The 25,646-nt window shown below is 60.2% G+C and overlaps 1 protein-coding gene across 1 annotated transcript in view; it reads left to right on the top strand.

Moving 5' to 3' along the window:
- The window catches only part of CFAP46 (cilia and flagella associated protein 46), an 85,558-nt gene that overhangs the window by 47,295 nt on the left and 12,617 nt on the right, over nucleotides 1-25,646 (top strand). The window contains exons 30-46 of the mRNA XM_031462060.2: nucleotides 29-247; nucleotides 839-988; nucleotides 4,981-5,129; nucleotides 5,843-5,941; nucleotides 6,579-6,711; nucleotides 7,366-7,512; nucleotides 9,145-9,345; nucleotides 9,432-9,538; nucleotides 10,589-10,765; nucleotides 11,763-11,901; nucleotides 16,524-16,706; nucleotides 17,375-17,563; nucleotides 19,086-19,220; nucleotides 19,289-19,468; nucleotides 19,881-20,051; nucleotides 24,433-24,530; nucleotides 24,959-25,035. Coding sequence (XP_031317920.2) covers nucleotides 29-247; nucleotides 839-988; nucleotides 4,981-5,129; nucleotides 5,843-5,941; nucleotides 6,579-6,711; nucleotides 7,366-7,512; nucleotides 9,145-9,345; nucleotides 9,432-9,538; nucleotides 10,589-10,765; nucleotides 11,763-11,901; nucleotides 16,524-16,706; nucleotides 17,375-17,563; nucleotides 19,086-19,220; nucleotides 19,289-19,468; nucleotides 19,881-20,051; nucleotides 24,433-24,530; nucleotides 24,959-25,035 — 2,554 coding nt within the window. The remainder of the gene's footprint in view (nucleotides 1-28; nucleotides 248-838; nucleotides 989-4,980; nucleotides 5,130-5,842; nucleotides 5,942-6,578; nucleotides 6,712-7,365; nucleotides 7,513-9,144; nucleotides 9,346-9,431; nucleotides 9,539-10,588; nucleotides 10,766-11,762; nucleotides 11,902-16,523; nucleotides 16,707-17,374; nucleotides 17,564-19,085; nucleotides 19,221-19,288; nucleotides 19,469-19,880; nucleotides 20,052-24,432; nucleotides 24,531-24,958; nucleotides 25,036-25,646) is intronic.

The following is a 25,646-nucleotide window of genomic DNA, read 5'->3' as shown; positions in this document are numbered from 1 at the left end:
CGTTGCAAATTTGGATTTCATTTCCCAGGTTTCCTTATCAACAGCAGGAAAGTCAATTTCAGAAAGTAAAATTCTAGCAGCAGCAAGTTCACATTTGTTGTTGCCTAAAAAAGAGAAGGAGAAGAGCAAAGACAAAGACAAGGAGAAGGACAAGGACAGGGGCAGAGACCCGAAGCAGAGACCCGGGCGGGCGCGGGGCCCAGGCAGCCCTGAAGGCTCCCAGCCCCGGCACCCGGCACCCTCTCCCGTAACGTGGGGGCCGCGGTCTCACCCCCCCCCCAGCCCGGGAACTTCAGGCTCCTCCCTGGCGGCCATTTGTGTTGCGGGGGCAAGCCCCTCCACCCGGGCACGTCTGGGTCCTGGCTGTGCGGGGCGGGACAGGCGCCCGAGCTGCACGTCCCCCTGTCACCCTGTCCACAGGCTGTGCTCGCGGCAGCCCACCTGACGCTGTCCTGCAGCTCGGCCCCCCAGGGCTACCACCCAGCCTGGGCCCCCGGCGTCCCTGCCTCACTCACCCTGTGCGCCGAGCTGGGGCGCGCGCCCGGGGAGACCCCTGCTGCGCAGGGGCGGAAAGCCTCCATGTGCGCTCTCCGGGAAGTGGGGTCAGAGTGTGTCTTGCCCCAAAGTCGTGTGTGTGTCTGCGTGGCACATGGTTGGGCTTGGATCCCAGGGAGGGTGGCAGGTGCCCTGGGCTCAGGTGCAGCGGCAGATCTGGGCCACCCTGTCTCCAGAGGCACCACCTTCTCTGGGCTCATGACCCACCTTTTGGATTAGGGCCACCTGGCTGCACGTCTCCAACTCCACTTCTTACAGCAAAGTCTGCCTTCCTGCCTTTCAGTGTCAACCCCCCACTCCTCGCAGACGGCTTGAGGATTTACCAGCAAGCGTGGACGAGTGGGCTTCCTACTCCTGCCCTGAGGAAGTGATATCTGTGTTCAGACAGGACCAGAGCAACTTTACTGTTAACTCTTCAAGCATCCAGAAGCCAGTAAGTTTATTTACCTAAAGGCACAGTCCCAGGACTTGGTCACCCCCCGGCCAGCCTGCGTCCAGGGTCGGGCCTCTCTGCTGCGAAGGAGGACCCGGTTTAGCTTAGTGGGTTATCAGAAAGGGGCTCCTGTGTGAAGGCCCCAGGCCCTCCCCACAAGCGCCTTCCCCCACCGCTGCTGCTCCCCGAGCAACTGCTGTCTCTGGGGCCCACGTGCTTTTCCTCAGCCACTCACCACGCAGGTGCCACCCCTAACCGTGAGCGTTTAGCTGTGCCCACCAGTGGCCTGTGGCTGCTGTGACAGGCCACACAGACAGGGTGTTTTCCCTTCCCCGTTCTGGGGGCCGCAAGTTCCAAGTCAGTATCCCCGGGCAGGGCTCAGATGGTCAGCATGGCCCGCTCCCTCTGGAGAATCCGAGGGGTCCTCTGGCCTCTCAGCTGCTGGCGGTCAGGGCATCCCTGGGCTGGTGGCCTCGTCACCCCAAACTGTGCCTCCGTCTTTGTCAGTGTCTCCTCTCCCGCTTGTCGGGCCATCTGGATAGTCTAGAAGAACCACCCTGCCTAGGGTCCTCGTCTTAGTCACGCCCACGGAGGCTTCTGTTCGGGTCCATGGGCGAGGCGCACGCCCAGCGCAGCGCACCTTCCACTGCAGGGACACTGACAGACGGCCTTCGTGGGGGCTGTGCCGGTTGGATCTCCCCTCGGGGCAGGAGCTCCCGCCCCCATCCTCCCAGCCCCGCTGCCCCGCCTTCCTAACTCTGGGCGGGGGGTGGAACACCCCGATTACGGGGAGGCCAGACACTCTTCAGTGCCTTTTGGCACTTGAATGTCCTCTTCGGTGACGTGCCTGTGAGCCCACCGCCCAGTTTGTGAAGCTCCCCGCCTTTTCCTGGCTGAGCTGGAAGAGTCCCGTACCTGTCCTGGAAAGCACTTGGACAGGTTTGAACAGCGGGTCACCTTTCACTCTGAACTTCGAGTTTCTTGAGGTCTCGTGAACACAGATCCCTGATTTTAATGGAATGAAGATTATTAATCTTTCCCATTACGACTAGTGCTTTTGTGTCCTGTTCAAAAAGTTCTCCTTCTAAAGGTCATGAAAATAGTCTCTTCCAGGATTTCCCCCAAAGCTTTATAGTTTTGTCAGATTTAGATCTGAAACTGGTTTGTATGTGGTGTGTGGTGCAAGGCGCCGAGCCGGTTTCGAGCTTTTAAACCCGGACATGTGGGTGTTCTAGCGCCGCTGACTGGAAAACCCACTTCTGTCGTGAGTCAGGCGTTCGTCCTCACACCACGTCTGTCTCAACTCCTGGACTTCGTAGCCTGGAATGTCTGGGAGGGAACTTCCTCTGACTTATTCTTCAAGAAGGTCTTGGGTGTCCTTCCATTTTCCGTTGTGTTTCACGTGTATTTTAGAACCAGCCTGTCAGCTTCCGTTTAAACCCTGGTGGAGTTCCGGTTGTGACTGGATCTCAAGGTCAGTTTCAGACTCGGGAGAATGGGCGTCTCCACGTGGAGTCTTCTGGCCCGTGGGCATGTCTGGTTCCCACTGACAGGGTCTCCCCGACCCCTCCCGGTGACGGGCTTGGGTTTTCTGCGTGGAGGTGATGCGCGTGTTGGAGTTGTTTCTGCGTCTTTGGTATTTTGGATGTTGTTATAAATATTCCTCTTTTGTTTCTTTTTTAACTCCAGATGAAACTTAGAAATGGAATTGTTTTCATCTTGGCCTTGCATCCATTGATCTGGTTGACCTGTTAATAATTTTGGTAACTTATATGCAGATTCTTGTGGATTTTGTGTGTGCACAGAATCTGCATTTCACCTGCAAACATTTTCTCCTAGTTCTAACCATCCCGCCTGTTACCTCTTTGCCTTGCCGTGTTCTGTGGGCCGCCGCCAGCACGGTGTGCAGCGAGAATGGTCACGGCCCCGCCCTTGTCTTGCTCTCTGTCTCAGCCTTTCACTGAGCGTAGCTGACATTTGTTGTGGCTGTTGGTACGTGTTCTTTATTGATTAAAGGAGTTCCTTTATTTGCTAAGAGTTTTAATCATGAATTGCTGTGGATTCTTATCAGATATCTTGTTTCTCTATTCAAATGATGTTTTTGTCTTCCCTTCCTTAAATTAATTACCTGGATTTCCCCTAATGTTTTACCAGAATCAAGTCGGCCTGGATGGGAAGCATCGTCTGCTTTGTACGTCATCAGATTTAACTGGCTGATACTTTGCTGGGGTGTTTGCCTCTGTGTTCATGAGAAAAACTGGCTTTTAACTTTGCTTTCAGACTACACCCTTGTTAGGATTTGGTGAAAACTTACACTGACTCTGAACTGTTTCCTAGCCCCAGACATGCGGGTTTTCCACACCAGCAGCCAGCTCTCCAGTTCCCTGTGGACGCCCAGTTCTGACACTTAACTCCCCAGGTCAGCGCAGGCCCCACAGGTTGAGGGCTCGGTCCCCCGGACTGCCCCCACTGCAGACGCCGGTCACAAGTATCGGGTCCCAGGCCGCCAGTATTTCTGTCCAGCATGGGCCCAAGTGGGGTTCCCGGGACCCCTCCGCAGGCCCGGTGTTTGCTGTGACGACCCCCAGAACTCAGGGAGGCGCTGCGCTCACCAGACGCCTGCTTTACCACGAAGGACACCGTAAGGGGCACAGGTGAAGAGCCCACGGAGAGGCCCCCCGGCGACACCTGGGAGCCCGAGCCCAGGCGCTTCTGTCCCCGCGGAGCCGGGGCCCGGCCCTGCCCCACTGGCAGGCGCCTGTGGTCACCAGCCCAGAGGCCCCCCAGACCCCTTCCCGGAGGTGTTCGTGGAGGTTGCCTTTCAGAGGTGTGGCTGGTTGAGCAGCTCTTGGCCGTTAGTGCTAATTCAGTCCCCAGCCCCTCCCCCTCCCTAGATGTCAGGGTGGGGCTAAGAGTTTCAACTCTCCAGTCGCAGGGCTGGTTCCTCTGGCCGCCAGCACCCCACCACCACCCCGAAGCTCTCTGGGGACTGGAGCAGTCACCCTGTCAGCGTGGGCAAAGGTGTGCTTGAAAGGAGCTTGTGAGTGACACAGGCCGGGGTTAAGGGCTGGGGGCCGGGGGCCAGGGGCCAGCAGCAAAGAGCAGATGTGTGTTCCTTGTTAGCTCACGATGCCACACTGGCCTTTCAGTCAGCTAGAAACTGCTCCTTTCTTTTCCTTAACTGTTCTTGGGGAGAATGTGTGTACAATTAGTTATTTCTTTCTTAAGTGTTTTGAAGAATTCCCTGGTGCAGACTTCTGGGCCCAGATCTTTGGGGAAGATTTTTAATTATGGACCCAATTTATTTAATAGTCACAGAACCCTTCAGGTTTTATATTTCTTTTTGTAATAATTTTGCTAGGTTGTACTCTTCCGGGATGTTTCCATGTAATGTACAATTTTAAATGTATTGTCAGAATGTCATTCTCAGTATCCTTTTCCTGTCTTTCAGGGGAATTATCAATTAATAGTCTCTCAAAAAGCCACACACTTCCCAGGCCACCAAATGCTACTGGGCTTGGATGGAGTCCCCGCCGGGGCCACTTTGCCTTTTTGCCCCTGAGCCTTAGGTGCAGGCTTTCAGGATGCAGCCAGAGCATTTAGCTTTCGGTGGGCCCTCAACTCCACCGCCTGAAAAATCAGAAGTACCACTGACAACCACTAGTTTGTTCTCCGTATTAAATTTTAAAGCAATTGTATGTGTACGTAAAGAAATGAAACAAAAACATTCATTTGAAAGAAAACAAATGGTTTTTTCTTGTGAGGGCCTCTAACCATTCTTGGGCGCTGAGATTATAGGCAAATGCGCATAAAAAGATGAAGGCTTGAGTGGACGGGAGCAGGCAGGGGGCACATCCCTCATCACTCAGCAAACACGTGTCGACACCCCGTGTGCGCGTCCTGGGAGGACAGAGCCCTGGGAGGAGGGCCCTCTGCGCGGGAGGCCCGCCCTCCCACTCCTCTCCAACCTTCCGTGTTTGCTGTTGGTGTAGACGCACAGTTTGTATTATCTGGATCACCTGGTGGAGGCCCTGAAGACGCTGTTCCTCCACGAGCTCACGGTCCCCGTCCTGCAGCTGGGCGCACTGATTGCAGCCTCCGTGGTGGGAAGCAAAGGCCTGGAAGACCTCTACCACCTGCGGTGGGTGAGCATGTTCTGTGGTCGGGGGGCCGGGACTCGCTTGGCAGCTGAAGTGAACATTTAGCCAAAACAATATAAAAGCAAGTCACATTTTAAGTATTAATAATGTAGTGGGTCATTTATTTAAATAATAAAATCCCTAAGATTTGTAAAGCCAAATAAATGAAAATACTTACACACAAAAATAGGGTTTTTATTTTAAAACTTCTACTCAGTCTTTAAGGGAATATCATTGCTCCAAGGAAACGCACGGTGAAGTGTTAGAACGAAGGGGCACCGCGTCTTCACCCAACTCAAAGCTGTTCAGAAAACGGTGTGCACGCCGAGCAGGGGGAGGGGTCTGGCTGAAGGGCTGCGGCAATGCTTTGCATGTTTGTGTAACTTTTCTGTAAGCTTGAAATCATTTCAAAGTAAAACTGTTTTGCGCAAGAGATCAAAGCAGAATTTGTTTGGGCGCCACGTACTGCGCTTTATCGGCGCTGCTCAAGGTGACCCTGAGACTGAACATGTGTTGAGTAACATGCGTGAATGAAGGCGACAACATTTTCTACCTGCAATTTGATAGAGCTACTGTTATTTCCGTAGTAATTCTGCTCAGCTTGAACAATTACTGAAAATGCCCTCAAGCTCCGTCCTGTCCCATCCGCGCTCCGGGCTGGGCCCCTGGGCGCAGGGCAGCCTGACTTAGCGCGATGCCCCCACTCCCCCTGCAGACTGGCCCTGGTCTGTTCCGAGTTGAAGCTGAGGGACGCGGCGGCGTTCCACGAAGACCTGGCCGGGCAGACGCACGTGGAGGATGTGGAGCAGGCGAGGTGCGTCCAGCGGGGCCGGGAGCTTCCTCCTGCTCGGGGTCTCCTGTCTCCCAGCTTTCCTGCGTCCCCGCCAAGCCCCAGGCCCCATCTCCCACGCCGGCCGGGCCCTGGGACAGTGCTTGAGGGGCAGTTATTACTGACTCACCCCTCCTGTGGGGGCGTCTCCCGGGTGGGGGAGTGGAGGGGGATGGAGGACCGAGCATTTGCAGGCGTCCAGGCGGGGATGCAGAAGTGGGGAGGCACCCTGAAGGCATGCGGGGAAGGCATGTCCCACGGGAAGCAGGGTATGCAGGGGCCTCCAAGGTTGGCACCGCCTCCTGTCTCGACGGACCAGGTGGAGTCTGGTCTGCTTGTGAGTTTGAGGTTCGTGTTGAACTTTCAGATCGTGGTGTCAGATGAGCTTAGTGCTTGAGCCTGGAGTTTGGAGAAGAGACTGGGCTGAAAGCGCAAATTTGGGAGCCGTATTTGCTGTTGAATCATAGGAATTTTAAAAATCTTTGTAAACATGTGAATGAATAGTGGCTCCCTTGGCTAATTTAGTTTGCATTTCTGTGACTAGCACTGGAATGGGACGTGCTCAGAGCTCTCCGGCCGTTGTGTTTCCCCTTTGGCTCACTGCCTGTGTTACTTATGTCAGCTGCAGAAAAGAAATTGCCTTGAGAAAGGAGAAAAATAAGGAACCACTGTTGGAAGAAAGTCTGCCGACACTGACCGAGCGCTCCCCGGCAGCCCAGCAGACAGAGACGAAGCCCCTTGTGGCGAGGGATCAGGTGCTGCCACTTCGCAGAAGCGCCTCCGCTCCAGCCTGGTGGGGCCGGGCCGGGCCGGCACGAGCCAGTGAGCCCGGATTGGTCCTGCTGGTGCTGCGCCCACACCCTTGTGCAGGCTTCCTGGGAAGTCCAGGGGCTGCTGGGACGCGTCCCCGCCCCGTGTGGCCCTGGGAGTCCCTGGGGGAGGACGACGAGACGGCAGGGCCCCAGTGGCGAATCAGCAGAGGGGGTCCAGGGGAGCCGCCAGGCCCCCAGGTGGGGCGAGGCCCTCGCAGCCGGAGCAGGCCCAGGAGGTGTGAGCGGGGCCGGCTCTCACCCATGCGGCGGGTGCTCCTCCTAGGGGCCTGGCCCTGCAGGAGGGTGACCATCCCCACCACATGCTGTGGCCTACCCTGGCCAGGGTGCTGCCTGCTGCAGGGGGAGGGCGGGGAGGGAGCAGGCCAGCCGAAACCAGCTCCCGCCAGCTGCTGGTGGGTGCGGCTGGGTGTGAGGTGAGAGGAGACAGGCGTCCCCGGAGAAGACCCAGGCCCAGCACTCGAGCGAAGCGCGCTCGGAGGTGCAGGACCTGGCGTGAAGCTTGCACCACAGCTCGATGCAGCCTCCTCTGCACAAGGAGCCCCTGGCGCCGATGCCCGCGGCCTGTGTGTCTTACAGATTTTGCAGGTAAACAGAGAGACCGGGAGGGGCCTGGAAGGAACATCCTTCCCTCTGTTGTGGACCCTCAAGGCAGAGGTTCTGCTTGCGATGGACCTGTACCAGCCTGCGAGGCTGCTCTTGTCAGAGGCGCACCTGGCCTTCCAGGTGAGGGCCACACCCGCCCAGTCACGCTCAGAAGCAGCCCCACACCCCAGCCCGCAGTGGGGCTGCTGCTTTCCGGGAAACGGGCCTGTCTGCCCTGACGGCTGCCCCAGGGCACCCCGGCTCCTGTTTGCAGAGCCACCCTCGCGTGTCCCCAGCCCAGAGCTCATTCCTCAGAGTTAGAGCCCCTGGTTCCTGCAGCTTCCCTGGGTCTGTATTGTGGCCTCTGTTTTCTTGGTCCTGAGGGGTTTTCTGTTTCTGAGCAGGCCATTCGGTATTGTGTGTGGACGATGAGACCCCGGAGAGGCCAAGAGCGTCGGTTTTGTTCTAAGAGGCAGAGTTTGGTCCCTACTCCTCCGTGTGGGCCTGGCAGGTGTCTGTGGCCTCTCTGGGGTTACACTGGAAGCCTGGGGTTCACCCAGACCCCTGAGAAAGGCTTGGTTCCAGCCTGGACTCTCAGATCACAGCTCAGCCCCTTGGCCCCGCTCCTACTGTCTCCTGCTCTGCCCCTGAGCACAGATCTTCTGCCTCCCCTGTCCCCCATCCCTGGGACTGGCCCTTCTGGGGTCAACTCCAGGAACCCCCAGCTCCAGCCTCCTCCCCTCAGCTAGCTGTGGCTCCCTTCCTGGGCTCTGTCCCCATGAGGACGTGTGCCCTCAGGAAGAACCTGGGACAGGGCGGAGCTGCCCGTGCACCCCCCCCTCCTCCCAGAGACCACGGCTCTCACCTCCCGCAGCGTCAGACCTCCCAGGGCCTCACACAGGGCTCTGTCTTGTCCAGCGTTCAGAACTGTTCACTGGGAGGGCGAGGGAAAGCTGCAGAGCAGGCAGGCTGTCACTTGTTTGGGAAAAGAAGTCCAGAGAGAGAAGCATCCCGAAGAAAGGTACAAAATTCAAAGCCCTGGGAGGTTCAGACCTCTGTTTCAGGCAGGGAGACAGGTGTGTGCAGACCAGACTCGAGTGAGCGTGGCCGGTGATGGGACGGCGGTCAGGGTGGGCCCCGGGGGTGCAGCACTCTGCGGACGCTGGCTCTCCTGACACCAGAGGGAAGAGGGCTCCAGGGGCAGGAACCAGGATCCGAGGGGGTGGGAGGACCCAGTGTTCTCACTGCTGGAGGCCAAGGAGGTGGAGGCAGTGGGCCGACACCGATACATCACGGGTGCTGGTAACAAGTTGGCTTGTTCAAGGCCACCACATCGCCATGATTGTGGCTCCCATCCTGTGCCCGAGCATGCCTGACCTTCCCCTCAGCCTCCCCAGACCCACGAAAGGGTCGTCCACCCTGTCGTCACCTCTACCTGGCTGCCATCCTGACCCTCCCGAGCCTTCTCTTGCAAGGCCAGGAGGACGTGCGTCCCACACGCACAGACGGTGCTCTGCCCCGTCTCCTTGGCAGCAGCCTAAGGCACATTCCTCCCCAGCTGTCTGCCCGCCGGAGTCCCCACCCCATGTCCTGAGTCTCAGTTCCGCCCCCTCTCGGCTCGTCCTACAATGAGCGGTCAGAGAGGAGCTCAGATGGCGGGTGTGCAGAGGCCTGGTGCCACCGTCTCCCCGTCTCTGTCACTGTCTCTCTGTGTCTCTCCTGCGCGCCTCCCCCCATGCTCCCGTCCTGTCCCCGTGTTTGCCTCTTTCTCAGGAGCTTGACGATCCGTGTGCAGAATCGAAGTGCTTGCACCTTTTAGCCCAGTTGGCAAATAAGGAGAAGAACTACGGACTAGCCCAGAAGATGATTGAGAGGGCCCAGCGCCTGGGGGGTGGCGAACAGTTCTGGTACAGCTCCACCCTGACTCTGGTGGACGCGCTGCTGGCCACGGAGGACGACAGGAGGGACGCACTGGTGAGGAGGTGGCCGTGTGCCCGGCGGGGCGGCGGGGGGGCCGGGCCGGGCCGGGCCACAGTCAGGCCCATGCACCGCCGCCTCAGGGCTGCCAAGTGCTGCAGAAGCTCGTGGACACCTTCAACGTTCTCAAGAGAGAAAGACCCAACCGAGTGCCCGTCCTGGAATTCATGACCACAGATCTAGAAGCCAGGTAACTTTTTGTAAGAAAAATGTGAACTGACATGAAAGTCGGCGTTTACTTTTTTCTGTGTACTGATGTTCATGCCACATTCCAAACCCACGAAGCTGAGAGAATCTCATGACAAGGCCCTGTCCCCGCTGCTCCAGGGACCCTCAGACCAGCCGCCACGTCCGGCCCCGCTTGGGTCCCTTCCTCTTGGCGCGGGGCAGGTGGCCTTGTTTGTCCCTGAGTACTTGGTGACCCGTCTCAAGGCCCTGGAGCGTGGCTTGGTTTCCTGGGGGCCTCTAGGGTTGGGGGACGGGCAGGCCCGCGCTCCCCTCTCTCTCCCCGGGCGGCGCTGGACGTTCCCTGCCCCACTGGCTTTCCAGGCCGCATGTCCGGAGACCACCTCAGGGCCTCTCCCGCTGCCCGGGCCGGGCGGGCGGCGTGGGGACAGAACCCCAGGCAGGAGCGCCGTGTCTGCGGTGGCTGCTGGCTTTCAGCTTGTCCTTGAGCCGTCCTTCCAGTAATTTTTCCTAGAAAATGGTTTCCCAGCTCCTTCCTCGTAACTGTGCGAAGTCTGTCTCGAGGTCAGTTCTCAGGTCCCAGCTTACCCCGCCGCCTCAGAGCGGCTCCCACCTCCCCGACCGGGGTCTTGTCTGGTTTTGGTTTCCTCTGTTTTCCCTTCATCTCTGTCGAGCTCTTCTTTCTGTGCGGGCGAGAGGGTGCTCGTGGCCGCTCCGTCTCCGCCTCTGGGCCCCGCCGCAGCGCCTGCAGGTGGACGTGTGAACAGGCGGTTTCCCCTGGGTTTTCTTTTGTGCCCCTGAGCCCTTCAGGAGCGAGGCTTTGAACTCCCCAGGGGCTGTCAAGCACCTGGGGTGGGGAGGTGCTTCTTTCTGATTTTATCGCAAGGTGAGCAGAGACCGTGGTTTGTAGGATTTCGGGTTTTCGAGGAACACTCTGACAGCGTTTCTTCCAGCATCTGGGATGGAAGCCAGGCGTGGGTGGTGGATGTGACGACAGTCATGGGGAAGGAGCGTGTGTTTAGTGGGACCTGAAGAGGAACCCCCGCCCCCGCAGGTGTGTGCGCCTCCAGATCCAGGCCTCCCAGGAGCCGGCTGAGGGCGAGTCCCCCGTGTGCTCGTCTCTGCTGATGGAAATGGACGACCACTTGCTGGGAATCGAGGAGAAGTTTATCAGCTGCGGCTGCCAGGAGAAGTGTGTGGAGATAAAGCTGGAGCGGGCCAAACTCAAGAGGTGGGCAGGCCTGCCTGGGCTCCCCGAGACCTGCCCTCACCAGCTCCCTGCAGCCCCCGCCCAGGCCCACACCCCCACCTGGCCGGGCACTCCCACGTTCTGCCCACCTCTGGCTTTCCTCCCAGGGCCAGTTCCCTCGACCCCCAGTGGGGCCTCCTCCCTATCTGCACGCACCTCCTGCGGGGAGTTCGCCCCGGGTCCGCAGCCTCCCACGTGGCTCGTCTCGGGTGTCCTCACCCCCGAGCACCCACCCGGGTGTCACAAACACTCAGCCCCACCTCTCAGCCCCCTCCTGCCTCGCCCCTCCCAGCACAGCCACTGCCCAGCCCGGGCACACGTGCACACGTCACCCCACACCTCCCCGTGGGCGGGCGCCTCACACCCACATGTCCCACTACCCTGACCACTCACACGTGCTCACACACAGCGGGCACACCTCCAGGCGCAGTCCTCGCAGGGCAGACTCCCATTCTTACGTGGCCCGCAGAGCCCGCCCAACACGAGGGGGGGGGCAAAGCCTCGCTGAACGCCCCTCTCGCCCCTGCCCCCTCCGATGGCCACCACTGGCTGGGCGCACAGCGAGCAAACGAGTGCAAGGTCTGAGGAGGAAAAGCACCTGGGCACGTGTGGAGTCTGCCTGGCTGACGCTGTCGGGGCGGGAGCGGTGCGCGGTCACTGTGGAGCTTTCGAAAAAGCAGAGAAACGCAGATGGGAAAATTGGGTGATTAAGCCGGCACGGCTGACACTGGGGCCTCGCTTCATCGCTCTTAATTTTTGTAAACACAGCATCACCCTGTGCAGACTGCGTTGTTCCAGGTCTTTTCTTCATTTTTGTTTTAAGATTCATTGAGAATATCGTTCCAGGTGAAACATCTAATCATAAAACTTCAGGCACTAATAAACCCCACAGGACAATTACATGAAACTTCCACGCGCATTTTGTTAGGAGTGATGTTTTGGCACTTCTGTGCTGAACCCACTCTTCCACCTCGTAAAGGTTGCGTGCCCGGGGCGAGAAGGATGCGGAGCGGAAGACTGCGTGCCTCCTGGAAGCCTACGACCTGGTCCAGAGCGCCGCAGCGGACGAGGAGGCGGTATTTCACGGGGTTCGGGGCCTGCTGTCCTCCACGCAGGGTGTAAGTGTGCGTCCTGTGTCCGTGGGCAGTCTGGGTCCCCTTCTGGTCCTGGCTCGTCCCATCCGACACGATACACACTGCTGAACGTAAACTCCTGCTTCTGGCCAAGGTGGGGTGACAGCGCCTAGACTTACCCTTGCATCCAGAACAACCAAAAGACAGACGGAAACAGCAAGCAAAGATTTCTCAAAACACTGGACGTCAGCAGTCATCCCTGAGTAGAGGCGGCCCCCCACTGTCCATGCTCACCCCGGCCACGGAGGGAGGAGGACTCGGGCAGAGTCTGGCCGACTGCCCGAGTCCAGGGGCCGGAGCTGGGAGTCAGGCAGAGCGAGGCAGCTGGACTTCTCAGGATAGGGGACCAGAGAGGCAAACGCTGTGCAGAAGGAAAGGTCGGAGATGGTCGGGGCGTCCCCAGAGTGTCCACCTGCGGACCAGTGCATACGTCCCTGGGAGGACACTTTTCCCAGACCAGGAAGGAACCACCTGAAATGGTCACGAGAAACAGCAGCTGGGGCTCACTCAGGGTAGGGTGGGAGCAGCACCGGTGCCCCCTGCCAGCCTGGACGCCCTCACGATGTGTGGGGCGCTGGACAGAGCGGCCTCAGCCAGGAGTAGTTACCCCTGGGCGGGCGCCGCTCCGGGTCTGCCTGGGAAGCCCTGCAGGGAAGGCCTGAAAGGGCCAGGCTGATGGTAAATGACTCAGCCGCCCTGGAGCAAATTCAGACACATTTACAGGACCACAGAATGTCCACGCACAGGACCGGTGAAACACACGATGCGGCAGCCAATCGAAAAGCACCACAGAAAAGAGCAGAGGCCACGACTCCTGATGAGAGAGGAGGGCCGGGGCAGCGGGGCCGGCCGGGCCGACGCCGGGCCGGTGTGCGGGACGGGGAACTCGACACGCTCGCTGTGACTGTGTGCTGTGCGCTCAGAAGATTAAGCAGACAAACTGAAAACAAAGAAAAGACTGAAATTAAATTAAAGATGAAAGCCGCAGGTGTGAGGTCAGGTGCACACTGAAAGCAGTGAGTGGCAGACACCGCGGAAGACTGGAGAGCTTGGAGACGTAGCAATAGAAACTACTTAAAATGAAAGAAAGGAAAAAATGAAAGAGAAAAGAGGGGAGAAGGTGCGGTTAACGGCACCAGTGATTAAGGAACAATCCCGAGTGTGGGCGTGGGCATGACGGGAACCTCGCACGGGGAGAGGAAACGGGAGGGGACGGAAAAAGCATTTGGAGAAATAATGGCTGAAAAATTTCCAAGTTTAACAAAAGTAACTATAAACCCACAGGCCCAAAAGTTCACTGAAACCCAAGCACAAGAACTACGAAGAGGAATAAAACTATGTGAAGGCACACCATACCCACCTTGCTTAAAACCCGCGATTCAAAGAACTTCTTAAAATCAGCGTCAGAAAAAAGCACACGTTCTGCGCAGGGGCAGCGCCTGTAAAGTGGCAGGAGATGGAAGAGCTGGCAGGCTAGCATTCTGTACCCGGAGAAACAGCTTTCAGAAGTGAAGGGGAGGTCAAGGCGTCCCCCCAGCCACTCAGCAGCGAGAAGAAGGCGTCCGCAGCAGGCTCGCACCACAGGGCGCTTACGCCAGGCCCAGAGGCAGAAGGCAAGTGACGCGGACGGCCGGACGGAGGGCCGCACGAGGGAGTGAGGAGCACCCAAGTGCCGACCCCCGGGGAGGGGGCACACGGGCGTGTCTCTTACTATTTGAGTCTCTTTGAAGGATGATTGGCTATTTAAACAAAAGTAGCCTAGAGTTTGTAACATACGTAAAGACAAAACGTGTGACGCGGTAGCATAAAGGGTTTTTAATGCCCTGCACGATGTGGGGTCACGTACCGTAAACCCTGAAGCGACTACAGAAATTACAGAGCAAAGAGGTGCACCTAATGAGCTGACAAAGGAGATGGAAAGAAACCACAGGAAGCGTTCACTTGCTCCGCACGAAAGCAGAGGAAGGAAGGAGCATGACGAACGGGCGGGCGGGCAGGAAACGGGCAGGAGGAGGACCACCCCCAGCTGACGGCATTAACGGTCACACGGGATCGAAAAGTTCTCAGCGCCCCCATTAGAAGACGGCGTTTGTCACACGAACAGCAAAACCCGAATATATGCTGCCTGCAAGCAAACAGAAAGGCACACACAGGTCGAAGATAAGAGGATGGAAAAGATACGCTCATCGAAAGACAGCTGAACGGTCAAAGGTCAGCAAGAGCTGACGGCACGTCAACGCCTTGTCGACAGATCTGCCGGCACAGGCGGAGATTCCCGCAGCCGTCTGTCAGGTGTTCGCGGAACCAGCTGTTAGAAAGTAAGCAAAGGGTGAGAAGACGCGAAGCCCAGCGTCAGCCATTTGGCCCGATAGCTGTTCTGCGCTTTCCGCCCCGACAGCAGCAGAGTCGCGTTGTGTGTGCGTGTGGAGCACTTCCTACGGCAGAGCGTGTTCTGGGTCATCAGCATAAACAAGTAAATATAAAGCGTGTAGTGAGACCACAGGGAAATAACGGAGAAGGCGGAGGCAGCAGACGAAACAGGCAGGTCCTCACAGACAGAGACACGGTGGTGGCCGCGGGCGGCGGGGCGGGGCTGGGGCGGGGGTGACTGCTGCATGGGAAAGGGTAAGGGTCCTTTCTGGGATGATGAAGCACCCTGGAAATAGACAGAAGTGAAGGTTGCACAAGTTGGTGAACACACGCACGTACCACCGAATTGTACAATTTAAAATGGTTCATTTTGTGTTATGTGAATTTTACCTAAGTTTAAAAAAAACCAGAAAGCTACAGGAGAAGTGCCCAAATCCTGGCAAGTAAAGGGTGTCATCAGAGTAACTATGGGCCAGAGGAGACGTCACGAGGGAAGCCGTTCTGAAATGCAGTCGGAGGGGGACACACACACCAAAGTGTTGGAGATGCAGCACTTGGGGGAGGTCCTGCCCCTCTGAGCACCTGCGTGAGAGGAGGAAGGTGATTCCAAGCCAGCGGCCTCAGCCTCTGCCGTAGGAAAGCAGACAAAGACCAAACTAGACCCAAAACGAGTGGGAGAAAGGAACGCGACGACCACAGTGTGAATCAATGAAACAGAAAACAGAAAAATTACAAAGAAAACCAGTAGAACCCAAAGCTGGTTCTCTAAGAAGATCCCGAGTGGATACACTTCTAGCCAGACTGATCAGGGCGGGGGGCAGGGGGGACGTAAGCAGCCAAACCAGACGCGAGGGCTTGGCAGCGCCGGAGACGCCACACGTGTTAAAGCAGGACTCGGGGACGTTGTGACAGCTTCATGCCAATTTAACAACTTAGGGGAAGTGGAAGCACTCCTTGCAAGATGCGAACTACCAAAACTCACCCAAAAAGAAGTCATCTGAAGAGCTGCCTTTCTGTTAAGGAATTGTAGTTAAAAGCTTTTCCACAAAGAAAATTCCAGAGCCGTATGGCCTCACTGTGAATCCTGCCAAACGTTTAGGAAAAAATAATACCAATTCTGCAGACTCTTTAAGAAAAGTGAAAGGGAGGGGCTGCATCCCAGCCCTTCTGTGAGGCCAGTGTCACTGCGACACCAAAGCAAACAGATAAACCCTGCACGGGTCATCGTTCTCCATGAGCACAGACGCAGAAATTCTAAACAAAGCTTTAGAAATTAAATCCAGGGCATCTGAAGAGGATGGCATATCGATACCAGCCGAGGTTGTCCCAGGGCGGCACCGCCCACAAATCAGGCCCTTCTGTTCATCGTGTTAAAAGAACCCATAACAGACGCAGGAAAAGCGTTTGGCAAAACCCAGCACCCGCTTCTGACTGCAGAGTAAACCCTTAGCAAACCGTAGGAGGCGGGGTCTCCCCCAGCCCGACAGCGGGCACCCGTGAGAAGAGCTGGCGCTCATGCACCCTCATCGCTGACGGGGCGTGCGGGCCGGGCCTGCGGTGTGTCCTCGGCACCGTTGTCCAGAATTGTGCTAGAGTTCTAGCCGATTCCGTAGGGCCAGAGAAAGAAATGAAAGGCACCCGGATCAGAGAGGAGGGAGCGAACCCGTGTTTGTTCACAGCTAACACGGACGCTCAGGTAGAGGGCACTGCGTGGTCTGCAAGATGGTACCACAGAGCCGCTGGTACTACGGGGTGAACTTGGCAAGGCTGCAGGACCTGAGAACACAAATATTAATTGTGTGTTTCCACATATGAGGGACGGTGAACCGGGTACTAAGAGTTTAAAAACAACACCCTTTGTGGCAGCATAAACACGGGCCTGTGCACTCGCAGCAGCGTGTCTGTGAGAGCCCGGACCGGAGGCGGACCCGCGACAGAGTGCTGGCCAGCTCTGCCGAGGGGCTTGGGCCCCCGCGGCAGCCGTGCCGAGTGCGTTGGCCAGGCGCAGGGAGCACACCGTGGGACTCCACTCATGGAAAATCCTAGAAAACACCAACGAATTCACAGTGCCAGGGCACCCAAGCGTCTGCCTAGGAAGGGGGAGGGGAAGTGGTGGGGGAGGGCTGCAGGGACCTGAGACCCCTCCCCATGCTCCCGGGGCAGTGGTGTGTAGGTGTCAGACGGGGCAGACGCCGTCGGGGCCGCTGTGTCTGAGCGTCCGCCCGTCTCGGTTGCAGAGCGTCAGCTCGCCTCTGATGAGGAGGCTGGCCCACCTCAAGCTCAGCCTGGCGGAGCTCTGTCTGGACACCCTCCAGCTGACAGGGGAGGAGACCCTGGAGCGGCAGCTGGAGCAGGGCTCCAAGGACAAGCTGCTGGCCGACTACCTGCAGAGCCTGCTTGACTGCACGCCCATTGGCCTGGTAACTGTCCTGGACACGCCCTGGGCCCCGACCTCTGCCAGGCCAGGGCCCCCACCCATGGGGGCCGTCGTGCTATGCGGGTCTCCAGCCCAGGTGCCAGTGGGAGCCTGGGAGGCCGGACTTCACAAGCCCCCCCCCCCCCCGAGATCTCTGACCACAAGGCCCCGAAGCCTGGAGGCCTGTCCGACAGCCTGAGGGGCCTGACCGGCTAATGAAACCCGGGTCCTCGTGGGGGTGCTCCCTGTGTACGGCCAGCCCTCCTTCCCGAGGCCCGAGTTTGCTCCGACTGGTCGCGTCAGTGTGGTAAGGGGTCCGCAGAGGTGAGCCACAGTCTGTGAAAAAAACATTTTGCAAAATATTTGGTATGAGGAAACATGTTCTGCCATTTGGACGTTTTCTTCGATGTCATGATCCAATCAAATTAATCTGACGTAACTCCAGATGGACCAGCGTGGTCCTGAAAGGGGGCCTGGTACCAGCGCGTGCACGTGTCAGTCAGCGCAGGTGAAGGTCGTGTCAGCAGACGCCAGACCCACCCCCGCACCTGGGCCTGGAGACCCTCCCCACGGCGCGGGGGGCTTGGGCGGCTCCCAGGCCGTAGCGGGTGGGCCCGTGGCGTTCCCCGGGCAGCCTCGGGTAACCGTGCGGCACTCTCTGTGTCCCTGAAGAGATGGTGCGCCCTGAAACGGACGCTGGCCCACACGGTGCTGGCCCAGCTGGGGAGCCTGCAGCCGCTGTGCACCGGCTGTGTGGAGCTCCGCGCCCGGCTCCTGGGCCTGGCCGGGAAGGCGCTGCACCTGCTGGCCGTGCGCGTGGACCCCCTGCGCCCCGCCGTCTACTGGGAGGAGAGCCTCTTGGTACGTGCTCCCGCTTCTGGCTGGTTCACAGACCTCCCGCCCATGGTCAAAAAACAACAACAAAATATTGAGAACTCACTTGATCCCAGGAGAACTGGTGTGTGAAACGGGCCTCGAATTGTCCCGGGTTACGAAGGGCAGGTGGCCTGAGGGAGGGAGAAGACAGAGAGCAGCGCCGCCTGTGGGACCCCCAGGAAGGAGAGAAACAGACCCCCGGAGGGAACGCTGCCCTTTGCAGTGAATAGTTGGGACAGGAGGTGGGGCAGGCACGTAGCTGGGCCAAGGGCAGGAGGGAGCCCCTTCGTAACCCGACACCCCACCCCGAATGTGGTGTCCCCAGGCCGTGGCTCCCAGCAGCTCCCCCACCTGAGCAGCTCAGCACCCTGGGTCTGGGCTGCGTCTGAGCACTGGATCTTAAGGCCCCATCCCGCGGTGCAGCCCTGCCCTCCCACACTCACTCAGCCTGCCCAGGAAGCCCCCCACCTGGCGACGGTGGCAGTGCGTGCCGGCCTGCAGCCCCACAAGGCTGCCCAGCAGGCCCAGTGCCCCTGGGGGCCCCCACCCCTCGGAAGGAACTCTGGTGACCACCACTGCCACTGTCGGCCGTGGAAGCTCCAGGTCACCGTCCTAAACAGACGCCAGCTCCTCCAAGGGGATGGCACCTGCCCATCCGTGAAGCCAGGCTCGTCCCCCCAGCCCCAAGGAGCAGCTAGGCGCCACACCCCCTGCAATCCGGGGCCGGGGCCCCGGCTTCCCCAACCACACTGGGCGTGTGGGCCCAGGTCAGCCCGCTGGGCTGTCTGTCCTGCGTCTCCTGGCCTGGAATGTGACTCGCATTTGCACGAGTTGATGGAGTTTGGGCCCCTTGTTCAACCAGTGTTGGCTGAGCACCTGCGCAGGTGGCCCTGAGTCCGTGGACGTGGACCAGAGACGCGGCTGCGCCCTGTGCCGGCCTCCCGCCCGGGAAACGGCACTGCCACACCCCTCCTCTCAGGGCCGCCCGGGAAACACACCCCCCAGTCCCGTTACCGGGTCCGGCCGCCTCCTGCCGCTCCCTGTGGTGACCCCGCAGACCCAGGCACAGCCTGCCTGGCCGGGCCTCCAGCAGAGGGCACACCAGGGTCTCCTGGGTCTGCTGCTCTCAGGAGGGGCCCCTCAGTGTCCCATCAGAGTGGCTTGTCCTGCAGACAGGCTGGCCAGGTCCCTGAGGGGCCATGCTTGTGGCTTTGTCCCCTGGGCCCCTGGGGCCGGCAGGTACCTGGCTCACTGGGTCCAGGCTGCCCTGATGCCCAGGGGTGTGATTCTGAATGGCTGAGAGGGTGGACAACGAGGCCCCAACCCTGCTGAGCCCTGGGTTCATTTCTCAGAGCCCCTGCCCACCGCTGGGCTCTCGGGGCAGGGTCCCCCCAGTCACCGAAGTCAGCGAGAGGCCAGACTGGCCCACAGTGCCCCTCGCCCAGGGGTCCTGCAGAGACGCCCGGCCACGGCAGGCACCCCGCTGACTAGAGCCACGTGTTCCTAGCCGGGCACTGAGCTGAACAACCTCAAGTGTCCAGAGACAGTCCAGGAGGACAGGGACCGCAAGGGGCCCTACAGCGACCTGCCGGCCTTCAGGGCAGCCCCTGAGGAGCACAGCGGGAAAGGGTCGGAGCTGAAGGTACGCCTGTGCCCCCTGCCCTGCGCGCCCTGCCCACCAGCCAGCCTGAGCCTGACTCTGCCCCGCAGAGGAGGCTGGCGCGGGCCCGGAGGTACCTGGCCCAGGCGTCCGAGGTGCTGCTGCAGTGTCTGCAGGTGGCCCTGGGCAGCGGCCTCTTGGACGTCGCTGGCGCCGCCAGCCTGGAGATGGTGGAGTGCTTCGGCTGCCTGGACCCCGCGGCCGCCTGCCAGTTCCTGGCGCTGTCGCAGGTGTGCTTTCGCTCCGCGCTCCTTCCTCAAGGCCCTCCTTGGCCACTGTGAAGAGGGAGGTCCCCCAACACCCTGGTGTGCCCTCTACTGGCGGCCTGGCCAGGCAGGCTGTGCCTGGGGCTCCGCTTTGAGGACGTGCTCATTAGAGGAGGGGCGGGAGGTGGTCCTGAGCCCTGCCCTGTCCCTCCTGTCGGGTGTCTGGGGGTCCACAGCAGCAGCAGGCCTCCAGGCCGCATGGTCCTGAGGCTCAGAGCGACAGAGCAGCACGCACCCCTCCCTGCACCCGGAGGGGCAGGCCTAAGGGCTGGCCTGGCCCTGCCCCATGACCCTGCTGGCCCCCGGGGGAGGCACAAGGGCCCCCACCCGCCCTGGACGGGCTCAGGCCCCCGGCACCTCCCACGGTCTGTTCCAGAGCTGCTCAGCCTCGGAGATGATGCGGGACATCCTGCTCACGGCCACCGCCAACACCAGCAGCTCGCAGCTGGCGGCCCTGCTGCAGCTCCAGCACAGGCTGAGGCTCCAGGAGAGGACGTCCACCAGCCTCTTTGCCAGCGTGGAGCAGAGACTGGCTGTCATATCCAAGGTGACCACGCTCGGGTCGCCCTCCCGGGCCACCCGGCCCCGCGGCTCTGCAGACACACTGGGACTGGGTCCAGATCCAGGCTTTGCCTCCTGCTTTCTGTGTGGTTCTGGGAGGGTCACTCGGCGTCTCTGAGCTGCAGCTTCCTCGTGGGCTGCGAGGGTCCGCGAGCTCACGAGTACAGTTGCCCAGGGCCTGTGGCAGGCGTCGAGGGGACGGGCCCCGGGGCCTCAGTAGGGCCGGGTGCTGCTTTGCCCTCTCGCTGCATTTGATGAAACGTTTATACTCAGTCCCATCTTGGAGCTTTTTTTGAGAGACATCTGCTGAGCACGGTGGCTGATGCCACCCCCCCCCCCTTTACCTGGCCCAGCAGGTGTGGGCTGGAGGTTTAAATAGACTTGATGAGACTTAGCAAAGCAGAGAAAGCAGGCCGAGGCACTCTGGTCAGGCCCACCCCTCCTCCACGGTGGCGTCCACGGTCCCGCCCTTGGCCCGGGCTGCTCTTCTCCTCTGGCCTTTGGGGTGGGGTCATGCTCTGTGGCGGGGCTGCCCTGGGCGCCGTGGGATGTTTGGTGGCACTGCTGGCCTCCCCACATGTGACAACCAAAAACGTCTCCAGGCCGAGAACCAGTGCCTTGACCCAGGGCCGGAAGCCCTCCCTGAACTGTGGAGGTGAGACGGGTGCAGGCTGCTCTGGGCCGGGCCAGGCCAGCCTGGAGGGGGCAGGCCAGTGGCGGTGACACAGGCCGCCCCACCAGGCGCTGCCGGACACACTTACGAGCGAACCAGCGTGAGACGGCCGCCGTGCACACGGCCCCAGCTCTCCTGCAAAGGAGCGAACGCCTGGGCCACCACACCTCCCTCTGCCTCCATTCCTCCCTGCCGACAGGGGGCAACACCCCCCTCCATGGGACACTGAGGGTTGGATAGCTCAGTGCCCACCAAGCACTGGGAACAGGTCTGGGCTCGGCCACAGGGGCCGGCACCAGCCCTGGTGTTACGACCCCTCCTCCCACTCCTGCTTCAGGAATCCTTGTGGAAGACCTGCACTGACCCGGGCAGGTGCACACCCCGGTCCAGACGCAGGCGCCAGGGGTGGGGGCCTGGACAAGAGCCCTCGTGCAGGGGATGCGGCACCCCCGCAGCCACCACACGCACTGGCCCGCGGCTGGGACCCGGAGCTGAGCCCTGGGCCGCGTGGAGGGGCAGCCTTGAAGCGGCTGGCCTCCCCCAAGACGCTCTCCTGAAGAGGGCACTGCATGGTTTGGAGAAGAGTGAACACCGCCCGAGGCGGGGTCAGTGAGCCTGGGGAACACGGGCTAGCAGAATCCACCCCCCCGCACCACCACCCCCGCCCCCGTGAGGAAGAACGGGGCTGGAAACGTCGGAACAGGGGATCAGAGCCACGTGAGAAACTAAAAGGCCAGACACACACGTAACCTGCATCTTGAGGAGGGAAAACATGGGACAGAGGTGTTTTTGAAAAGAGGTGATGGCTGAGAATTTCCCGAGCAGGAAACCCACAGGCTCAGGGATTCCAGCGACTCTCAGGCTGGAGAGACGCAGCGAGCGCACGCCTGCACGGAAGACCCGGGGCCGGAGAAACACTCTTCAGAAGGCAACGGGGTAAAGACCCTTTCAGGCAAACAGAAACCGAGGGGCTTTGGCCAGGTAGCCTGTGCTGGGAGGAAAACCAAACAGCGGCCTGCGGCAGGAGAGGAGCAGGAACGTTTCCCCCAGAGTTGAGATGACACAGGGAGGCTCACTCGCCCCACTCTACTCGCCACAGTGCAATTCGACCAGGAAAGGGGGCAAACGGGAGCAGGACTGAAAGGGGCGGAGTGAGCCTGACTGCCCACGATCGGCACAGCTGGCAGGCCCCGCTGACGGCGGTGAAGGCGCGTCGTGCCTCCAGGTACGCACAGGCAGGTGGTGAAAATGGCTGAATGGTTTGTTTTCAGCAACATCAAAACCCATCAAATCCCTAAGGAAAATCGAACAGAACATGCCTGACCTCCACCCTGAAGCCCACAAGCCTTCCTGGGAAGAGAGACCTGGACAAGCAGTGAGGTGGCGTGTTTGTGGGGTGAAGGCGCCACGTTAAGACGTCCATTTTCCCTGTGGACAGGAGGGCGAGTGAGAGCTCTGCCCGCCTTCAGTTGACACCCCAGCCCTGCTGCCCTGGTTCCCAGTTGGTCTCGTTTCTGGGATTGTCTCTGTGGTTCTGGGATCAGCGACGCGCCGAACGCCTGGAGGGTGATCTGTGGGGCGCGGAGCCCTTGTCATGGGGGAGGGGGTCCCGTGGGCCCCAGAGCCAGGGCGGCTCCGCACCTGCCAACGTGCAGCTCACCCCATCGCACGGGTCTGTCGCCGGCTGACGGGAGTCGCTGGGGTCGGCTGGCGCCTGGGCGAGGACTGACTGGAGGGGTGCTGGGCACTGCCCTGCTGGCCCCTGTGGCTCCTATTACCCTCCTGAGTGGCCTCCTGAGTCTAAACTCGGAGTCAAACCAGGAAGACCTCCTCTTGGTCATTACTCTGTATCCAACACAGGCCAAGTCTGATTCCCAGCAGCTTTTTTTTTTTTTTAAAGAATTGACAATCCCATTCTAGAATGTGCACGCAACTGCCAACTTACTAGACAAGACATCAAGGCCTGTTTAAAGCTATGCAAGTGAAGACAGCGTGGTACTGGCAGACGGTAGAGAAATGGGACCAACGAGACAGAAGAAAAAGTCCAGAAACAGACCGTCTACACACCCGGACGTCGTCACCGATGACACCGAGGGGGAGGGACGTGACTGCTGCTTTAATGAGCGGTGCGGCCCCCGCAGGCTGGAGGCCCCCTGCGGAAGTGCAGCAATTGTGCTTTCAGAGGAAGAAAGTGTAATAGGGCCTCCTCACCGCTCTGTGGCGGGGGGGCGACTCCTCAGAGACGTGAGAGGGAAGGTGATAAGCCATGCTGCCCTGACACGAAGACGGTCCCCCGTCCACAGTCAAAGGCAAAGCCAGAGATGCTCCCTGCGGACACGAGTGCCGAAGGGCTGTGTCCTTTGTGCAGAAAGCATGTGTCCGCCTTTCTGTAAAAGGACTGACTATCCGACAGAGAAAACTCCGCAGGCAGGAATTTCACAAAAGATACCCAAACTGGCAATAGGCTTGTTAAATGACGCCCAAGTTCATTGGCCATCAGGGAAATACAAAAATTAAAACCACATCCAGGTTCTACAAAACGTTCTGCAGGACGGCTGAACCGAAGCAGGTGCGAACCAGCAAATGGGGAATTCGAAGGGGCGTAGCTGAAATCTGGGGCCCTGGGGTGGGGGGTGGTCCACCGGCACAGGAGCCCCTTTGTAAGCGTCTTCAACTCAGCAGCTCTCCCCTGGGGCCCATGCCCAGCAGAAACATGTCCACGTTGTCCCCGAAGAACAAATGTCACAGCAGCATCCGAGGTCCAAAAAGGAAGGCTGCCCCGATGCCCACTGGCCACAGAGGGGTGAGCAGTCGTGTCTTCACCGATGGGACGCTCCGCACGTAGCAAAGGGCAGGTGGGTCTCCACCACGTGCGCCGGTGGGCGTGGCCCAGGATGCACTGCGGGCTGGAGGAGCCAGATGCTGGACGGGAGGCCAGCCGGAGCTGCTGGAGGTCTGCGTGGCCCCCTCAGGCGGCCGGCAGTGCCTGTCCCCTCACCTGGGTGCACGCCTGGCTGCAGCCCACTGTGACACCCACCCAGCTTCCCGAGCGTGGGTCACACGGCTTCTCGCAGTCTACTCCGCTCGGACGCGTGTTCAGCAAGCAGCCCGGGGGACGTGAGTGTGGACACCAGTCAGCTTTGGCAGACCCGGAGCTCGTTTGATCGGAACGTCGGGGGTGGGCTTCTGAGCAGCCGCAGCTCTTTGGGGAGGGTGTCTGCAGCGTGGTGTGTGCACCACAGGAGCCTGAGCCTCCTTCCACAAGACAGGGGAGCCGGGGCCTGGGGGCCGGCCGAGTGCTGGCTGACCCCCGCTCCCTGGGGGGCCGGCAGGCCCAGGAAGAGTGTGACTCCCTGCCCGTGTGCCACCTGTGCCCGCACGTGTGGCGTGCAGGAGACCCGGGTTGGGAGAGGGCCGCGACTGCTGGTGGAGGGTTTTCCGCTTGTGGCTTTGGTTTTGGTGCTGGAGCCTAGGTTTCTGACTCCTAATTGCCAAGCGAGTGTTACTGAGCCGCGGGTGGATCCCACGTGCATCTGCTGCCCCCTTGTGGTGGCTGCGGGTCCTGCAGGGTCCCCACACACCCCACCCCCACCCCCACCCCCACCCCCACCGCCCCGTCGCCCGGACCCACCCCCACCCCTGCCGGGGCCCTGCAGCTGTGGTCCCCGCACTGATTTCTGAGTGTCGCCCACAGGCTTGGCAAAATCTCAGGGTCACTGAACAGCACTTTAACCACTTGAATGAAGTTCCTCCCACTTTCCGGATCCTCTTTCTGCACCATTCGCGGGACAGGTAAGGCCCCCTCTCTGTTCCTGCACCTTCTCCCAGGCTTCCTCCCGTTAAGAGGCCCAGCAGGGCCATGGGGACACAGCATGCGGGCTGCCAAGTCGGGGGCAGACAGACGGCCAGGCCGGTATGACTGGGGGCTGCGGTGCCACCTCCCCAGCACAGGGTGCAGTGCGTCTGGTCTGAAGGTCACCATCAAAGTGGACAGGACCCCGCTTGTCTGGAGAGGAGCCAGCCCGCCTAGCCTCTGGCAGCGACCGTGGCTGCATCACCGTCAGTGGCCGTGCCCAGAGGGGCCTGTTTTAATGCGTTTCCTGACTTGACAGAGGCGCTCGTAGGGTGGGGCTGGTGTTGGGGGAGGTTCACAGAGTCGGCCTGTTCAGGGCCCCTCTGGGACCCCACGCTGACCACCACCCCCTGCGTCCTGCCAACAGGACCCGTCTGTACGGCGCTGCCTACGAGAAGCCCCGGCTCACCCCTGCAGCCAAAGGCAAAATGCTGCAGGTTGGGGGTGAGTTCTGCTGGAGCAGGCATTTGTCCAGCACCACCCTCGGCGCTGGGCACACTAGCGACAGAGACACACGAGTCCCTCCCCTTCAGGCAGGGGCCAGGCGGAGACCTGGGGCCGTGGCCACCCCAGCCCTCCGTCCATGCATCTCCCATCCCAGGCGGGGAGTCAAGGTCAGGCTGCAGCAGAGTTGAGGGGAGCCCCGGCCACCCTCCCCCCTGGAGCTCACGCTCCCTCTCCCCTCCTCAGGCCCCAGGGGCTTCATTCCACCTGCCATTCATTCAAAACCCAGGGAGGCCTAGACCATCGCTGTTTCCTCAGGGCCCCTCTGGCTGTCTGCACACACCCTGAGGGCGGGCCCCCACCTCTGAAAGCGACCACCAGCCAGCTCTGTCCCCTGCCCAGTCCCGAGCTGTCCCCTCCCCCCTGCAGTGCCTGCAGGGCGGCCTCGGTGCACTTGAAACACCGAGTTCTGCTCACCTTCTTTCCCGCCCTCCGCCATCCTCTCATCCTGGCGGGGCCGTCTGTGGGGCTGTAGTGGTGATGACACCAGACTCCACGTGGGCCCACTGGGCCTTCCGTCTGGGGAGTGGCCCCCCGCGGGCGCCCACATG

This window comes from Camelus dromedarius, chromosome 8 (assembly GCF_036321535.1).
Source record: "Camelus dromedarius isolate mCamDro1 chromosome 8, mCamDro1.pat, whole genome shotgun sequence".
NCBI classification, from domain to species: Eukaryota; Metazoa; Chordata; class Mammalia; order Artiodactyla; family Camelidae; genus Camelus; species Camelus dromedarius.
Note: the sequence above shows the minus strand (reverse complement) of the source record. Positions and strands in the feature narration are given on the sequence as shown.